At 34.3% G+C, this 17,388-nt stretch overlaps 1 protein-coding gene across 1 annotated transcript; it reads left to right on the forward strand.

Annotated features, from left to right (window-relative positions):
* Positions 1-1,535: 1,535 nt before the first annotated feature.
* Positions 1,536-13,970, forward strand: LOC105340352 (chondroitin sulfate synthase 1). Its single transcript, XM_066086819.1, has 2 exons — positions 1,536-2,736; positions 9,852-13,970. The coding sequence occupies exons 1-2, from the start codon at positions 1,900-1,902 to the stop codon at positions 11,388-11,390; spliced, it is 2,376 nt and encodes a 791-aa protein (XP_065942891.1). The 5' UTR covers positions 1,536-1,899; the 3' UTR covers positions 11,391-13,970.
* The last annotated feature ends 3,418 nt before the right edge of the window (positions 13,971-17,388 follow it).

Below are 17,388 nucleotides of genomic sequence, written 5' to 3' on the forward strand. Positions count from 1 at the left end.
ACCGAAGCCTTTTACTGTACACTCTCCTGTGCAGAATTTTGAATGTATGAGGCTCAGAACCTGGTAAAGAGTGTGTGAGAGGGCAATCGAATGTCAAAATTTACATAAGGCAACCAACTGATGAATTTTAAAACTGCAAATTCTACCGAAATTCGTTAACAGTCATAAGTATCAGGTACACTCGTGTTCGATTAAGACACATTTCGAGATGACTTTTTATTTTTATTTAAATGATCTTAAAAATCATGATGTAAATTTAGCGATTTTTCAAATTGATCAAATAAATTAAAAACGAAGAAAAAATACATACACAATCTGTTTAAACGACTCCATGGTTTTTTCTTACATTCATAGAAAAAAAAAATACATGCATACATACAAACTGTATCACTCATGGGATTTTGATAGTTACCAATTCAATGGTTAAGCAATATATACGAGTTGAATTTTCATGTTGGAAACGTTTATTGTATAATTGTAACCGCGGTGCTAAAATGACAATAAAGATAACGACATTGTTGAAAATTTTCTGTAAGTCATATTTTTTACTGGAAGCCCTGATTGAAGAAATCCAAATTGTCATCCTGTAAAAAAAATTAGTTTGCTACATGTATAATTACTTAGCAGAGAAATATTTCTTCTCATCAAATTTTATAATTTTAATTTTATTAATCATAAAAGGTTTCATGCAAAACTATCTTAAACAATGTTTAGCAGCAAAACTCTAAAAATTCTCTTTGTCTACAGGGAGAAAAATGCTATCAAATTATAACACACCTTTTATTGTGTGTTCTAATATTATAAATGTACATATTCGTTTACAATTATACTTAAGTGTCAACATACAAAGATATGTCAATTTTGATTTTTGATATTTAAAAAGTACACTTTTTTCAATTAGTGTGAAAAAAATCGCATCTTACTTATGTATAGGAGTGAATCGTTAAAAGAAAGTGAAATTTTCATCTGGTCTCTCATTCTGTGATTATGATATTATTTTTATTGTACCTTTTGAACATGAGTGCATATATGCGTTACTGCATAAAGAATGTAGAATACTTACATTCATATTATGCAATGTAAAATGTATTACACTGACGCTTTCATCATTCATATGTAAACAAATGTATTGTTATAGAACAATCGCAATACCATACAATGAATATTATAAAATAATTTGCTTTAGTCGAAAATGTTTAAATCAACTCCCCTGTTAAACATGATCGAATGTTTTGATATTGATTATGAAGATAAGTTGAATAAACGTGTGTTATCAAAAATAGAAAAGAAAAATGTTACTAAAATAATTATGATTAGAATTCTAAAATATACTTATGATAAGAACTTCATGATTATGATTAATCATAAATTTCTTCGATCACTTTGCCATTTATTTACATGAAACTTTATCAGAATTTTATATTCGAAATACAATATTCAGATTAGATATGAATAGTCCTTTGGTTCCATTAAGGTCCATTTGTATAAATCGACGTACTACGTCAGTTAGCTGTACCGGAAGTCTTGACCTGGTGACCTGAATAAATTTACTCTTCATTCATAAGTGTGTGTACTCAGGTGAAGCGTGTGATCGTCCGAGAAAATGTTACAAGAGTGGCACCACTGTCTGTGTAACCTGGTCAGGGGTGACACGGGATCAAATACAGGTTACAGCGCCCAGTCAGGGCAATGAAAACGTACAAGAGGAGTCGAAAGAAAATCGTCAAGCGTGTGAAACACGTTTAAATCGGAATCGTTGTTTATATTCCTGATCATAATTTGGAGTTCTCCCACGGGCAACATGTTTCGTAAAAGTATAATCTCCTTGTTAACTTTAGCGAAGCCAGAACGAGTTGTAGACTCACAGGATTAACATTCAATGATTTACATAGGATTACAATGGCGAGAAGATATGGCTGTCGGTGGAAACTTCAAAAGTTAGCCGGCCTTGTTTTTGGACTTTGTTTTGGAATTTTGCTTTCTTCTTGGTGTCGTCATAGTTTATTTCCATGTGGAACCCAGAAGGACCGGTGCTGTATACACATCAACTACCGTGTTAACATAGCTGTAGAACATTTCCATGTACCGGAACAGCTTCCCCAAAGGACACTACCAATAACCGAAAACAAAGATTTTCAACTTGACAAGTACATTAAACCAGAGGAGAGAGGATTTTTGTTGATTGGTGTTATAACTGCTAAGAAGTTTCTGGACACTCGTGCTGTGGCTGCCTTTGAAACCTGGACCAGCACCTGCCAGGGATTTTGCCGAGTACTCTTTTTTTCCAGTGAGGGTTCTTCCTCTCATAAAGTACCTGTCATCAGTCTAGATGGAGTTGATGATTCCTATCCACCCCAGAGAAAGTCGCTGCTTATGATTAAATACATGCATGATAAGTACATCAATAACTTTGAGTGGTTCATGAGAGCAGATGACGATGTCTTCATTAAAGGGGATCGCCTTGAAAAGTTATTGCGATCTATCAATAGCTCTGTGCCCCAGTATATTGGGCAGGCAGGAATTGGTAAAAAAGAAGAACTTGGGAAGCTGTACTTAAACAAAAATGAGAACTTCTGTATGGGAGGACCGGGGGTGGTGTTCAGTCACATGACCCTGAGGATGATGGCCCCACATGTTGGAGAGTGCTTACAGAACCTGCTGACCACTCATGAGGATGTGGAGGTTGGGCGCTGTGTCAGGGACCACACAGGTGTGTCCTGTACCTGGGCATTCGAGGTAATTAAACATCTGAAACTCTGAATTATTTAATAGTTGTTTTAGAATAAGGGAGCTATGTACTAGTCTTAAGGTAGTGATTTGCATTAATTTTTTGGAGTTTTTCCAAATAATAAGTCTTCAAAGCAGATTATTGAATGATATTTTTCAGTCCTATCAAACCCATTAGCTGGTGTAGTGTATCATTAGAGTACAGAACATAATTTTTAAAGAATATCTGGTTTCTTTTGAGTCGAATTGAGTGGCCTCTTCCAAAGGGATTGCATCATGTGAGCGAGTTTAATGTTTTGCATCAAGTTACGAACACCACAGTAGTTTAACATGTACTGGGAAACATTTAGCTTTTGTAGTGCCAGACAGATAGTTAAAAGTCAAACAATGCCATTTCCCTGCTTTTCAGGGATTTTCATTATTCTGTGTTTTAATCTGTCCTATCAGCTTGCCATGAGCTATTTTTCAAGTCGTTTAATTTGTAGTTCTGCATGTGTTTTGTACTGTAATTCTGTGGTTTCTTTTTCTGCAAAAACTAAAACATTGTAGACCATATAAGGATCCTTACTGCATCAAGGGCAATAGTTGACAGACTTATGTAGAAGCATTCCAGACATGCATATTATTTTCTCGTAAGAAGATTAATGTAGCTTTTCTCATTATAAGTTTCGGGTGTCACCTCAAAAGAGTTATTTTGAGTTCTTTTTGACACGTTTACTACCTGAGCATTGATGGCTGAAGAAAGGTGAATTATGACAACGAGCCATTGTCAGCAAAGTTCACTGCATCCATACCTACAACAATGGCCTTCATTATTTGGGCATTTATGTGTGGTATGGTGTATTGTTACCAAGTTATTGTCCAGGGGGGTACTGGGTAGCCAGGGTTGAAGCTGTGAGTTTCTGACATGGATAAGCGTCACATCAGAGCAGGGAAATTCTCTGGGGCAGTCGTACGAGGGATATTAGCCAATGAATTCTTCATTCCCAGACAGTTTTATGTACAGGAAGTGAATGAACTCCCGAAGTTCATCTCAGTTCCCTCATGGACAGATTTAATGAGTTTCCCATCTCTCTTACACTCAAAGGCACTTTTTCTTTGCCTATTTATTTCTTTCAAGATGCATAGGAGATGCATTTTATTACTAATTATTTGAAATATTAGGGCATTTGTACCTCAGTGACCATTAAGTATACATGTGGTCAGACAGACAGACAGACAAATTATGTGCAATATTTCTCACTAGTAGCCTTTCATAAAAGCTTAATATCTACGTGTGTATGGCTGACATTTTACAAAAGCTCTGTGAATACGGTAATTTAGTGTTTGGATTACTGGCTCCTTTCCTAATTGAATTAATTCCCAGACATTAAATGTCAGTTGAAATTGACCTATGTGCCGCAAAGTTGTGAAAATTGCTGAGGTTTTGGAGTTTGTGTAATGACTGGGCCAACAAAAGTGTTTCCAGACTTTTCTCTGTATTTACTCCCCATAGCAATTACTGCATACATTGTGAATCCCTCCAAAGTTGGAGTCTCCAATTCTGGGTTCCGAGAGAATGCGATTTAATCAAGACTGTTAACTTTTTGTTTCCCACACTTGATGTTAGTTTACTTTCAGCCTTTAATTCACTATGGTATTCATAAAAAGACATAGGTACCTTACCTATAGTGCATTTTGCTCAGAATTTATGAAATCTCAATTACATGTATTTGAAAGTGTATTACAAAAGTCGTAATATTTTATGGATATATTTACAATAGATCTAGAGTCATATTGCTAAAAAGTTCACTGTTTTGCTTCATTTATATTAATTGCTTATTTTTTGTGTCTTAACATTTAAATTTGGCAACAAATAAAATATCTATATACTATGACCATGATAAATTTATCTCCAATTCATATCGAAGTTACGCAATACATATACGCAAAGAGCATGTAAACATATATATATATATATAAATAAATAACAGGATGATTCATTGCAATTTTATCCCCATGGATCAGAACAGGCATCTTTTTTTTTAATTTACTCTTTATAGTGCCTGGTTACAAGGGTTTGATCAAAACAGATAATCTGGGTAAATATGTCACAGACAATGTTCACGAGTACTTTCCCACAGCCAAGCCTTATTCTCGTTCATAAATTTTCTGTCAAAAAGGATTCGGTTATATCCTTGACTTTTAGAAGGTACCCGAAGTTTACTTTTTTCATTGACAAACACCTTGAATAAAGTTTCAGGTGAAAGTTTGATAAAGGAGGCAGGTAGATTTGGAAGGTGAATGAGGTTTTGAGATAAGCCGGTGGCACTGAAGAAGATCTGTAAATTACATAATCTTATTGATTCCCCTGACTCATGTGCCAGGAGATAACCCAAATTTTGCTGTTCAATTCATTTTTCTTGTCAAACAAATCTCCAAGCTTATACAGGAAACTGAAAACTGTCAAGGAAATAGCCCAAGACATTTAAACACACTCTGAAAAGCTAGACAGTGCAGAGAGAGTTGTAACTTTTATAATTAGCCGTATAATTAATTACCAATTTACCATATACAATTTAAGAACAGTGGTGGTGTGACAGGCGAGATAAAACAAACAATTGATTCACTAACTCTAAAAGTCATAAATCAACGAATCGTAGACTTGGCTAAACAAGATATTTTTGGTAAAATAGAAAATTCGCTGAAATGTCATTTTTATAAATATTTAGTGGATGGATTTTATCTTCAATATTACCTGAGAAAGTCAGTCCCTGTAAAATTTCAACAGTGTATATCAAAATTAAGATTGTCCTCTCATCGTTTAGCTATCGAAACTGGAAGGTACAATAATACACAAAGAGCCCAAAGGAACTGCTTTTCATGTAAAAATTATGTTGAAGATGAATTCCATTTTATTTTAGTGTGTCCAGTATATATTAAATACCGTCAAAAATACATTAAAAAGTATTTTTATGACAAACCATCGATGTTCAAGCTGTTGCAATTGTTTAATAACGAAAATTTTAAAGATATGTGTAACCTCGGCAAATACATTTATTATAGTATGAAATTAAGAAACGATATATGTAATTAAGTGTAGATGTTGTTCTTTTTTGATTTTTTTCGCCTTTACTTTTGTCAATTTTTCATATTTATGTATGTACAATGTAATAGGGGCTCCTGTAAAATACCCACTTCTGTACTTTAATATGTTTAATTTGTAAAATCTGATGAGCTGCAAAGCTTAAAGAAATAAAGAATGAATGAGATTAAGTTGTAACAGACACTGCGGGAAAGAAGTGCTGACTGGGCAGTGTCAATCAGACGGAAGTCAAATCCACGGACAGAAACAGCCACTACTGGGTCACATAATAAAACTCCTCTCGTAGCCTATTTTCTGTGGCAAAAACCATGTTATGAGAAGGCAATATTTTTTTGATTTGGCATACATAATCCAGGATTTGGGTTAACATTGTAACCCAGACACTTAGTTCCCTATTATAGCGAATTAAAAAAACAATAAAATCGTGATTTGTTTCCAGTTCTACACAAGTGAAATTTGATTGCATGCTGGGATATTGCGTAGACATAAATGACTTTGAACACTTTAGAAGTCTTTAGAAGTGACATGTTAATAGCTGTAAAGTAATAAGGAATGCTTGTACATTGAATGTGGGTCAGTAGGCTGTTGTGATTGCCTCAATGAAAGATGTTGATATGGTTTGATAGGTTACAAAATCCAGCCATAGTGATATACCAGTTCCTTTTTTAACTGCATAATTTTCTCAAACATGAGAGTGTTTTGTAGACAGCCAGAGTATCGTAACAATTTTGAAGCATTTGAAAACAATCTCGATAGAAACTCAAAGAACCCTGCTAAGTAAGGTGCTGCAGACTGTGGAGGATTACTTCAGAATCGAGTTACAACTTATAGTTAGACTGAAAACCGTTATGTTCACGTCTCAACTGTAACAATCACGTTTCAACTGGTTCTATCATAGAACAGGTCTGTAACCTGACTTGACCTATAGGGGCAGGTTTTGGGGGAAAATCAGATGAGGGCAACAGCTGCCTAATTGCCCTACAGCACTGTAACACACTATTGATACGGGGAGACATTGACCCTGGGAGGTGTTTGATCCCCTGTGTTAGAGTGCACAGTCTGACTGACTGGCCAGTTTATAGATCTATCAATCTAGTAGCAGCAGCACCATATCGTCACTCACATAACCTGGGGAGTCTGGTATGACTTCACCTGTTCAGTGGGGTACCTATTTTGGGATGTCAATATTGGGTCTGTTTTTAGTTTTAGAGGCGCTGAGTAATTTTGTGCATTACTCATTCATTGTGGTGGTGTATTTTAGTTCATTATAGGCTGTAACTGATGAGATAATTTCTAACACGTAGCAAACCTTTATAAGACCCTGCCAATAATATGTATACCTACACCTGTAGGCTAACAATGGTCCATTTTGAAGTGCAGAGATTGTGTAACACTTATTCTACAAGAATACTAGATGAGGTAGGGACTTGAGAAGGTGATAAAATGAAGAGCCAAGAGAATGGCTGCTTTGTTGCTGTATGTATAATCCAGCACCTTAGTCCTGGGTGACAGAGATAATCCTGATAATGACCAGGCTGTACCTGGGATCTGTTCCTGACCAGTTTTATCGTTAGCTGGGAGGGAGTGCCTCTTGCTAATGGTATCCCTAAATACCAGAACCATGCAAACTCCAGTCTCTGTTTGGGATAAGCTGCAAGGAGAGGGTTGTTTTGATTTACTTTCTGAAGTCTGATGATTGCAATGTGTAAAGTAGACGCAATAACCAAATGTGTGAAGTTTGGTGAAATTCTAGCTGTATTAAAGGGCTTAGTGATGTAGAAAAAACGCAAAACTCCTTTTTTCAAGCTCAATTTATTTTTAATTTATTGTACATGTTTATATAAAACTAACTCTCTCTCTCTCTCTCTCTCTCTCTCTCTCTCTCTCTCTCTCTCTCTCATGCACTTACTGTAGTGCATAGGGGATGATTCAGTTTGTTACAGTACATTTAAGATTCTTCTTCTGGCACTTGACTGAAATGTTAGTTGACTCAAATAATAAACCTACGTACTGATAACAATAATATCTGTGAGTTTCTTGGGCGCTATACCACTGTCCAAATTTTATATAGAGGGATAAGTACATGTATTCATGTCAATGGAAAACCAGAAAAATCATGAAGCAACAGCTGGCCTCCAGTATTGTTTTATGCCTGATGCATTCACCCCTCTGTAGATTCCTATCCAAACTCTTCTACTGAACCTATTAGACTACCCTTTCAGGAAACCTTTCTTATAGCTGTCCTGCTGTGAGAAGTCTGTGAAACCACAATAAATGGTCTTTCTAATGATAGCTTGAAATGCCAAACAATCAAGATTACATTTTGTTTTGATAACATTCAATGTTAAAATGATCACTTGTTAAAAAGAGGTATCTTGCATGTTTAAAAAACCATCAAAATCAAATATTTAATTTTTTTTTTAAAGAATGAAAATTAAAGATTTCAATAAGTTTTGTTTACTGATAAGCAATAAACCAAAGCTTTGGAAAAACTTAAAATAACATTTGATTTGAACATATTTTATTGTGTAATTACACAAGAGGGTTGGAAACAAGTTCTTACAACTTACGTGTACCTCTCCTATATAACATTTGTGGATCCACAAGGATTTACAAGATCATTTTTATGGTATAGTTACATGTAAGAGTTACTTGATCATTAGTAGGTTTTTTTTTCAAATCTACAGAGGAGTTTTATGGAATAAGATTGATTTCTGTTCAGATGACACAGTTATCATGACTTCTTCCGTAACCAAGACTTCCAGTGTGTTTACCATCTGAACTTGTCAAAGAGGTTTTTTCAGGTCTCTTGTCTGTTCAATTTTTGTTGATGCATACACTATTTAAATCATTTATTTTCATTATCACAGTTGGGCACAATTTGATAATGTGCGTTATAAATCAGAAAATGCAGCTTATAAAAAGTTGAATTTTAATTTGCTCACAGACTAAAAACGTGATTTAAGTTTTTCTTTTTTGTCAAGATAATGTTTCACCGACCTAGTAATTAGCAGTATTTTAATAATGTTCATGATATGGTTGACAGACTGAGTAGAATTTGAACAGGGACATTTAGTGTGATTAATTTTCCATTGGTAGGTTTATGCCATGTATTGCTCACCTTGTCTGCCGCAGATTTAATTGATATGCAATTACAGCTTTAATTTTATAGAAATCTTTAGACTTCCTTCAATATCAAGATCTTATTAGCCAAATAATCTTGATTACTGAAAGGAATTGCTTTACTGGGTACAATTGAGTACGTCTATCCTTGAACCTATTTTCCTCTGAGGGTAACATTGAAATGCCTGCATACAATGGTGCACCCCTTTGTAATTAATAAATTAGCAAATGTTTTCGGTATTGGCCATTTAAATTGATCTAGCTGTTACCAGCACTGCATTATTCTCTCTAAGCAATCCTTGCAAAAAATTTGTTTTAAAATGTATAAATTTACTGTTAATAAAGGGCAGTGTAGGTGGACGATCATAGACTTGTATGTACTCATTATTTGAGACTAAGTTTAATGTTACCTGAGAATTCCTTATTAAAGGCGGGCAATAGGAAACTATTTACGTCATAGATTTATTATTCTTTCCTCTATAGCCTGCAGAATGCAAGGTGCACCGGTGTCATAAAGCACTTGCACACCCCCTTGTTTATTTGTTGTGATGCATTCTATAGAAATGCACATGGGGGTTAGATAAGTCTGTGGTAGGGATTAAATTTACTCTCGTAAAGAGGAGAATTGTACAACTGTTCTGTTGAGAAGTCATTTCCTCTATGTAAAAGGAGTTAAGACACTTATGTTTGTTGCCCGTACGTACCACATGCATTGAGTACAACTGGCTTATAGATGAAAGGGTTTGAATTGGCACAATTAGAGCAGATATTATCAGTTTAATGTTAAATCTGTGTGACCTTTATGACACATACTTCATTAAAACAAAGTCTGATCAAAGAACAATATATGTGCAAAACATCAGATTAGCTCATTAATGTTGGTGTAGTTAATGAATTCATGTTTCATCCATTTTAGATGCAGCGTCTGTTCTTCCAGAATTACAAAGAAGAGAAGGGATCTTTCAGAACGACTCTGAAAGATAAGGCTGTTAAAAAAGCTGTTACGCTGCATTCAGTCAAAGAACCCAAACAACAGTACAAAATACACAACTACCTCAAGTCCCTGCACATACAAGACCTACAACAAAAGAGCCTATCGCTAGAACGGGAGATTGCTAACATTGACCGTATGTTGGGGACCCAAACCTCGACCGGCAAGCAAGGGCTACCGCCCAGTCTCAATAAATTTGTACCCAAGTCTAAATCGGACATTCTCTCTTGGGACTATCTTTCAAAAGCAATTGTCTCACACAAAAATCTTAATCCACGTCATGGGATAACCTTCCCTCTTAAGGTGGCCCTCGATGATGTCATCAGTCAGGTGATTCAGATTGTGAATCGAAACGCTCGACAGAAGGGAAGGACAATTGACTTCAAGGATCTGTGGTATGGTTACCGTAGAGTGAACCCCGTTCACGGGGCCGATTATGTGTTAGATATACTACTTACCTACAAAAAGCATACAGGTAACAAAGTGACCGTCGCAGTGAGGAGACATGCATACCTACAGCAGATGTTTGGGGAGGTCAATATCATCGAAGATCCCTTCACTGCTGGCTACCCGTCACCCTCTGATGAAATAGAATACCCTGTTCTGTTCAAACAGTTTGGGGCAGGAAATCAGACTAGTCTTTCATACATTGCCAATAAAGTAGAAGAAGTCATACATTTTATTCTCCCTCTGATGGGGAGGCTTAATATTTTCAAACGTTTCATGACCAACTATGAAGAGGTCTGTTTAAAAACCGGTGCCAAAACACAGCTTCATGTCATCTTATTCAATGACAGCAATGCAGACATTCTTATAAATGTGATTGGAGGATATCAAAAGACGTATGGAGGCGAAAAAATTGAGGTGATATTTGCAGAGGGTGCTTTTGCTCGTGCTAAAGCGCTGGACCTTGGAGCAGTTCAGTGTGATCAAAATGACTTGTTATTTTTTATAGATGTAGACATCACATTCACTTCTAATATATTACACCGAATACGCATGAACACCAAGCAGGGGGCACAGGTGTATTATCCTATTGTGTTTAGCCAATATGATACCTCATTTCTATGCAATTTTTACAAAATCAATCCATGTCACATAGACAATTTCAATCTTTCTATGGACGCAGGCTATTGGAGGAACTTTGGCTTTGGGATAGCAAGCATGTACAAGAGTGATTTAGAGCTGGTAGGAGGCTTTGACACCAGTATACAGGGCTGGGGAAAAGAGGATGTAGACTTGTACACAAAGTTTAGTGAGAGCGCAGTCCAAATATTCCGTGCTGTGGATCCGGACATGGTTCACCTCTATCATTCTGTCCACTGTGATTCCGAACTCAACGATGCCCAAATGACCATGTGCATCGGTTCCAAATCAGCAAGCTATGCCTCAATGCATGTCTTAGCAGATGTGATTCAACGAACACCAGAAATTTTAAATCGACAACCTGGGTCCAGAAGATGACGCTATAATTTATGAAGTTGTGCTATGAGTTATTCATAATATGTGTGCAAGTTTATGTCTCCTGTGAGAAATTTTACAGACTTTTTGCAATGAAAATGTGTGAGTGTTACTGTAAATGTGATTATGTCCAACAAGGTAGTTATTAATGAGTTGACAAGGAAATCAGGAGGGTACCTTAATTCTTATCTGACCAAGATTTATTTTTTGTTGATAAAGTAATTAATTTTGGGAAATGGGGCTTGTTTTGATGTTGATAGATTTAGCTCATTAATGTAACAATGTACCTAGTACATTATCCAGAGCAGTGTGATTGTAGTTGTATTGAATTAGCTGGAGAATTAAGTGATAAGCTTATGTGTTGTAAAGGTTAGCTAGTCATTGTGACCTCAGATCTGTAAATATCAGTCAATTTATTTATGGCTTTTTTTTTTTACTCTAAATTGCCAAATGGTTGTTTACGTGTTGAGAGAGAACTTGCTATGTACATTTACCTTGATATGAGTGTGAATTTTCAGATTTATCTGTGCTCTTTTTGAACTTGATTGTTATTGAGAACATAAGACCGATACTGTCTTGAAGTAATTGCTATGAGTGAACATTTAGGGGTAAATTTTTAAAAGTGTTATTACTGCAAGGTGGATACACATGGGGTGTATGATAAAGATCCTAATGTCCATCTTAATTTTTCTGCAAGTATTGGAAGGATAAAAGTTTATATGAATACTGCAACACAACTACTTTTTCCAAGTGTTAGTAAAGCATAGTACATGTAGAATCCATCTACTAAGTAGAGATTAGTCAGACCTTATCTCGGAAACAGCAGAAATCTAACCCTATGGGCATCAAGTGTGCACGAGTGTGATGGGAAAAAAGGGGGGGGTAGAGTGGGAACTATCTAGTCATTATATAAATATATCACACAAACTTCACACATGTCAATCATTTTCACTCCGTTTTTATCATCTGCGTATTTTTGATGTTCATTCAGGCTATTTTGAGCTCCATAATGTATTCCAGAGAATTTTCTTAACCCTTAAATTTGCTCCATTAGAACAGATTGTGTATTGAACATTGCCAATTTTAAATGCTTGATTGCTTCACATCTAAAGGTTGAATTTTTTTCATGGAAGAGAAACATGTATAGTTTTAGGACGTGAGAAGAATCAGTACACTATGTGGCAGTGATAGGTGTTGTTACAGATGGGTGTGTGTAAGCATGTGCTCATGAGTGTCCGAGTGCTCTACAGGGGTTGCTTTAAGTGGCCTAGTTAGGTTAAACATTGTCCACTACAAAGAAATGACCTGAAAAATGCCACCCCACACAACAATTTAAAATCTCTGTTGAAAGCGATCATGAGTCGGACACCCCAGGCACTTGGAAGTCAGTGGTGTGATCCAGACCGCTCTCTGCTGACGTTAATAATGTTGTTTTTATTAGTTTACCTTCCTTATCACTTCATTCAGAGTTCTTGTTAAAACATTTGTAAGGTGCCTTACTGATTTGTTGATATTTGTTCTTGGTGACATCAAAATCTATGCATCGTTATATTTTTGTACTATTGTTTATATATACACCAGTAGTATAACATCCAGATATAACACGTAAGTGTATATCTCAGTATTGGGGCCAGACAGATGAATTTATAATCAAGTATCCATTATTTTTCCCTTAGTTTCTGTCTCAGATACACAATTTTACCTTTGTATTTTCCATGGTGTAATTGACACCAGCTATTATCAACAACCCCAAGGGTATTTTGAACAAACTATCTATATTTATAAACAATATGGCCAGAAGTAACCAATCTGCCCAAAAATCTGGGTGTCTGTGATAGATGATTTATACAGTAGAGATTATATCAACTAAAGGAAGGAGGAAGCATTTTAAAATTTTTTATCAAGTTTCAGATTTTTCTAGATTTACAACTGGCATTACAATTTTATTTGTAGAAAATGTTGAAATGAATTGTATTTATTATCCTTTATTTCCTGCAAGTTTTTTCAGCAACCCAACACCATATATGGCTTGGCTGACCACAGTTACCATAGCAACTGTTTTCAATCTATATTCATAGTATTGTTTTATAGTATTGTCTTGTTCAATCATGAACTCTTTTTGATGTACATTTTGCCAAATAAATTTCACTCCTTGACAAGTATGAACTTGAAAAAAAATGAATTGGCTATTTTACCATAATCATGCAGTCTTTTAGTACACTCTGAAGTATTTTAGCTAAAGAGGATAGTACTATCGATGCAAGTTAAGTATTGTTTGTGATATCATGAAATCCACCTGTCTATATATGTATGCTTTTCACAGTTTTAGAATTTTCTACATCTTTGTGTTTTGTAATGCATGAAACTTCACTGCGATGCATGCTTTGTTCATCTTTGAGGATTTAGAAAGTAAGGATTTTTTTTGTAGTATACCATGTTTAATAGTTCATGGGTGTTTTGTAGAAAACTTTAATCATAAAGTTTAAAAGACCATGAGTGTCAAAGCATTAATGTGTTCATCTTGATTCACAGCAAACAGTGTTTTCTAAATATGTTGCAATAAAGCTGTTACTATATTTTCAATGATTTTGTTAATTTTCTCAATACCACTTTTACATACGGTAAATCTTTGTTTAAATTGATCTAGAGGGTGCCAGGGGGTCCAGACACCCCCCCCCCCCTGAAAATTTCAAACTTTTTAAATTCACATAGTAAAATTACTGAAAATAGGCCTTGGACCTCCCTTGGCAAACAAAATTATACCTCTGGATCCTCACATGGCAAATGATTCACAATCTAAGAACTGTTTATAGCATTCATTCAAACGCCTATATATAATTATTGAACATTAATTGTTTTATAGTGTCTCATTTTATTCTTGGAGCTTTTTTTAACCACTATTCAAACTTATTGTAATAACAGTGTTTATTTAAATACCTTAAAAAAAATAATGTAATCACTTTTAAATGGCATGTTGTTTATACTTTTAAGGTTGACTTTGTGTTGATTATGTTGTAATCAATGAAACTAAGGTAGGTAATACAGATTGATGTCATCATCTTTTAAATATGTAGTACAAGATCTAGATCTGAAAGAATTGGCTTTTCCTTCTATGTTCAATAAACAGACACAAACAATTTACATACTTTTCCTTACTTTATATGGAAAAAATTAAAAAGATATTCAGAAAAAAATTGTAAATATTTACATACTTTTACTTACTTTATATGGAAAAAATTAAAAAGATATTCAGAAAAAAATTGTAAATATGGTCTTTAATGTCCTCTCTGGCTTTGCAGGAGTGATCATTGCTGATGGGTTCTGTATTTTTCTGACAGTTTTACTCCCTTTATACCCTTATGCTACCTTCATACTACCATCTTTGCACTCACTGCAGTTTTGTTTTAACTGCATAGTCAAATCATTTTCAATTATGCAAAAAATTGAGTGTTGTCCATATTATCTCTTTCTTCCATAAAGAATGAAAAAATCTATTTTAAAGAACAATAACGTTTCATACAAATTCAAAACTACATTCTTAAATACATGTAATACATGTAGAAGGTTTTCTTTGGTGGCCCCCTGTCTGATCAATAATTGATATATGCCCACATTTTGTGCAAAATGTTCAATCATGTGAAAAAAGCTTTTAAACTAAATTAACACAAAGAACAAATATAATGCCTATGACATTTTAAGATATTGATTTGTATAACATTATTGTTATTTCTTTTACAAACGTCACAGTAAAAACCTAGCTAATATATGCTTACCATAAATACATGTATAGCCTATATGTTTAAATTCAGAGTTATTCCCCTTTAGATGCCTCCATCATCATCTACAAATTTCCTCTTTGACTACCATTTAGAGCAATCTGATTAAAACAGATCCTTGATCTGCTCGTTGTTTCTCTATTGTCGCTACTGATGTATTGACAATAGATTCAGATACATGTATTACCAAATTTTATCAGTTAGATATATTTACAATATCAGTTAGAAATACAAACAATATGTTATAGAGTTTGTGACAAGTAGGACTGTAGAAATATCATTGGGTCATGGTACACATTGTGACATCAATGTGGATGAAAGTAAATCATATTCCAAATATATGTACCGGTATGTTATCACCATTTTAAAAATGTTCAATATTTGACCATAAAATGCATTTTTAAAAATTTGTATAAAAGTAAAAAATGTAAAATCCCAACCTATATGTTTCAAACTCATGACTTAAGATCAGTTACAAGTATATATACTTAATCCTATTGCACTAGCTACACTTTTGGACACCTGCAAATTCGGTAAAGGAAACATTAAGACACAAAGCCAACAACAAATGATGAGGAATAAGTCTTTAGATTAAGCTCTTTTTTATTTTCTTTGACTTTTGACAGCAAAGAAATTCAGTTGGTTTAAAGGTTCAATTCAGTTATGTTTTGCAATAAAATTGTCTAATGTTCACTAAAACCAAAGGTTAATTGCCCTGAAACAGGATCTGTATATGAAGCATGAGAAGCAGAGCTCTGTGGCCCCCTAATCTCTTTACTGGTACCCAAATCCTCTGAACCAAGAAACCGCAGAGTGCAAAAACTGCATTAAATTTAAAGTCTCGTGTTCATTTATGTTATGTAAGATTTAACAGTTAAAAATATGTGCATGAAACAATTAATTATATTCATTTGTCATTTAATGTGGCATCTCAAATAACCATTTGAGGCACAGACTACACAAGGGAAAACATTCATGTGTTATTTTCAGCTGAAATTAAACACCTGCAGCTTTAGATCCTTGTAAAATATCACATTATGCTTGTATTTCCATAATGCAATTTAGCCGATATCTTTTTTTAATTTAAAACACAAGCAATTACTCTACATTGATAAAGAAATTAATTTCACAACAATAACAAATTCTTGTCAGATTTGTGACAATTATATCACAGACACTACAACAACAGTTTTATTTTTTGTTTGCTTAGACTCGAGCAGTGCTTTTTCTTTTAAAGAAGATAAGCATGCATTTGTTTTATATTGATTACAAAACTCCCTGTAAACTTGTCAAAGATGGCTTTATTTCTCCAGATAGATTCATTTTTTTCTATTTGTGAATAGTTCAATTTTAGTACACCATTTATAGTACTTTTTTTCCTAATTGAAAAAAAAGAAACAACAGAATAACAACTGCAGCATTGCCAATATTTACTGTAATATCTATCAAATTTACAAAAAATCTATGTTGATTCCAACAAAGGAAGAATAACAGAACTGGTTTTCCCCCAGATTTGAAAGCCATATTAAGATTGCATTGTACACTTTTTGTTTGATGAGAGACGGATGGTTGAATGAGGCCTTACTGTATTTTTAAAATAAAACTTCTTTTGATGAATGCTGATATGAATTGTCAAACACTCTAAAGAAAAGACAAACCTTTGGTAAATTTTGTGCGCAAAATTAATGAAAACAGTTATTAAAACTTGTATAAAAATTTGTTTAAAATAATTTATGATCTATGGATTTAGACTGCAAGGCTGCGATGCACAATATTAAAATAATATTCTGGTTGGCAATTTAATGTGTAATGCTAAACTTAAGTAACTGGTAGTTTAAATTTATTGGCAAGTCCTTCAAAACAGCCAGTGAAGACATGATTTTAGTGTGACTAGGTGGTCACCAAATTCAGCATAAGATCTGCCTTAAACTTTGATAAACTAACATTACGTAAAGAAAAAATCCAAATTGTTCAGCATTAAAATTTTAGTTTGTTCCTATATCTTTACACAGAGATCTTGTTTATAAGGAGGTAAATATAGCCTAAATATGGCCACAACTATCCAGCCCTCTTAATCAGACTGCAAATATCTAACAGGGAAATTGAAGCAAACCAATATAGTCGCAAATTTTAGGATTCATTGAATTTAATAATTCAAAAGATGTTACCTTTAATTATCACAAAGCACCATGGGCAACATCTGCCAATATATATTTAACATTAAT

This window comes from Magallana gigas, chromosome 6 (genome assembly GCF_963853765.1).
Source record: "Magallana gigas chromosome 6, xbMagGiga1.1, whole genome shotgun sequence".
Lineage (NCBI taxonomy): Eukaryota > Metazoa > Mollusca > Bivalvia > Ostreida > Ostreidae > Magallana > Magallana gigas.

Excerpts from the sequence above, each read along its gene's own strand:
- LOC105340352 (XM_066086819.1), top strand. The coding sequence starts at position 1,900 with ATGGCGAGAAGATATGGCTGTCGGTGGAAACTTCAAAAGTTAGCCGGC. Across the intron at positions 2,737-9,851 it reads CCTGTACCTGGGCATTCGAG|ATGCAGCGTCTGTTCTTCCA; the intron begins GTAATTAAACAT and ends CATCCATTTTAG.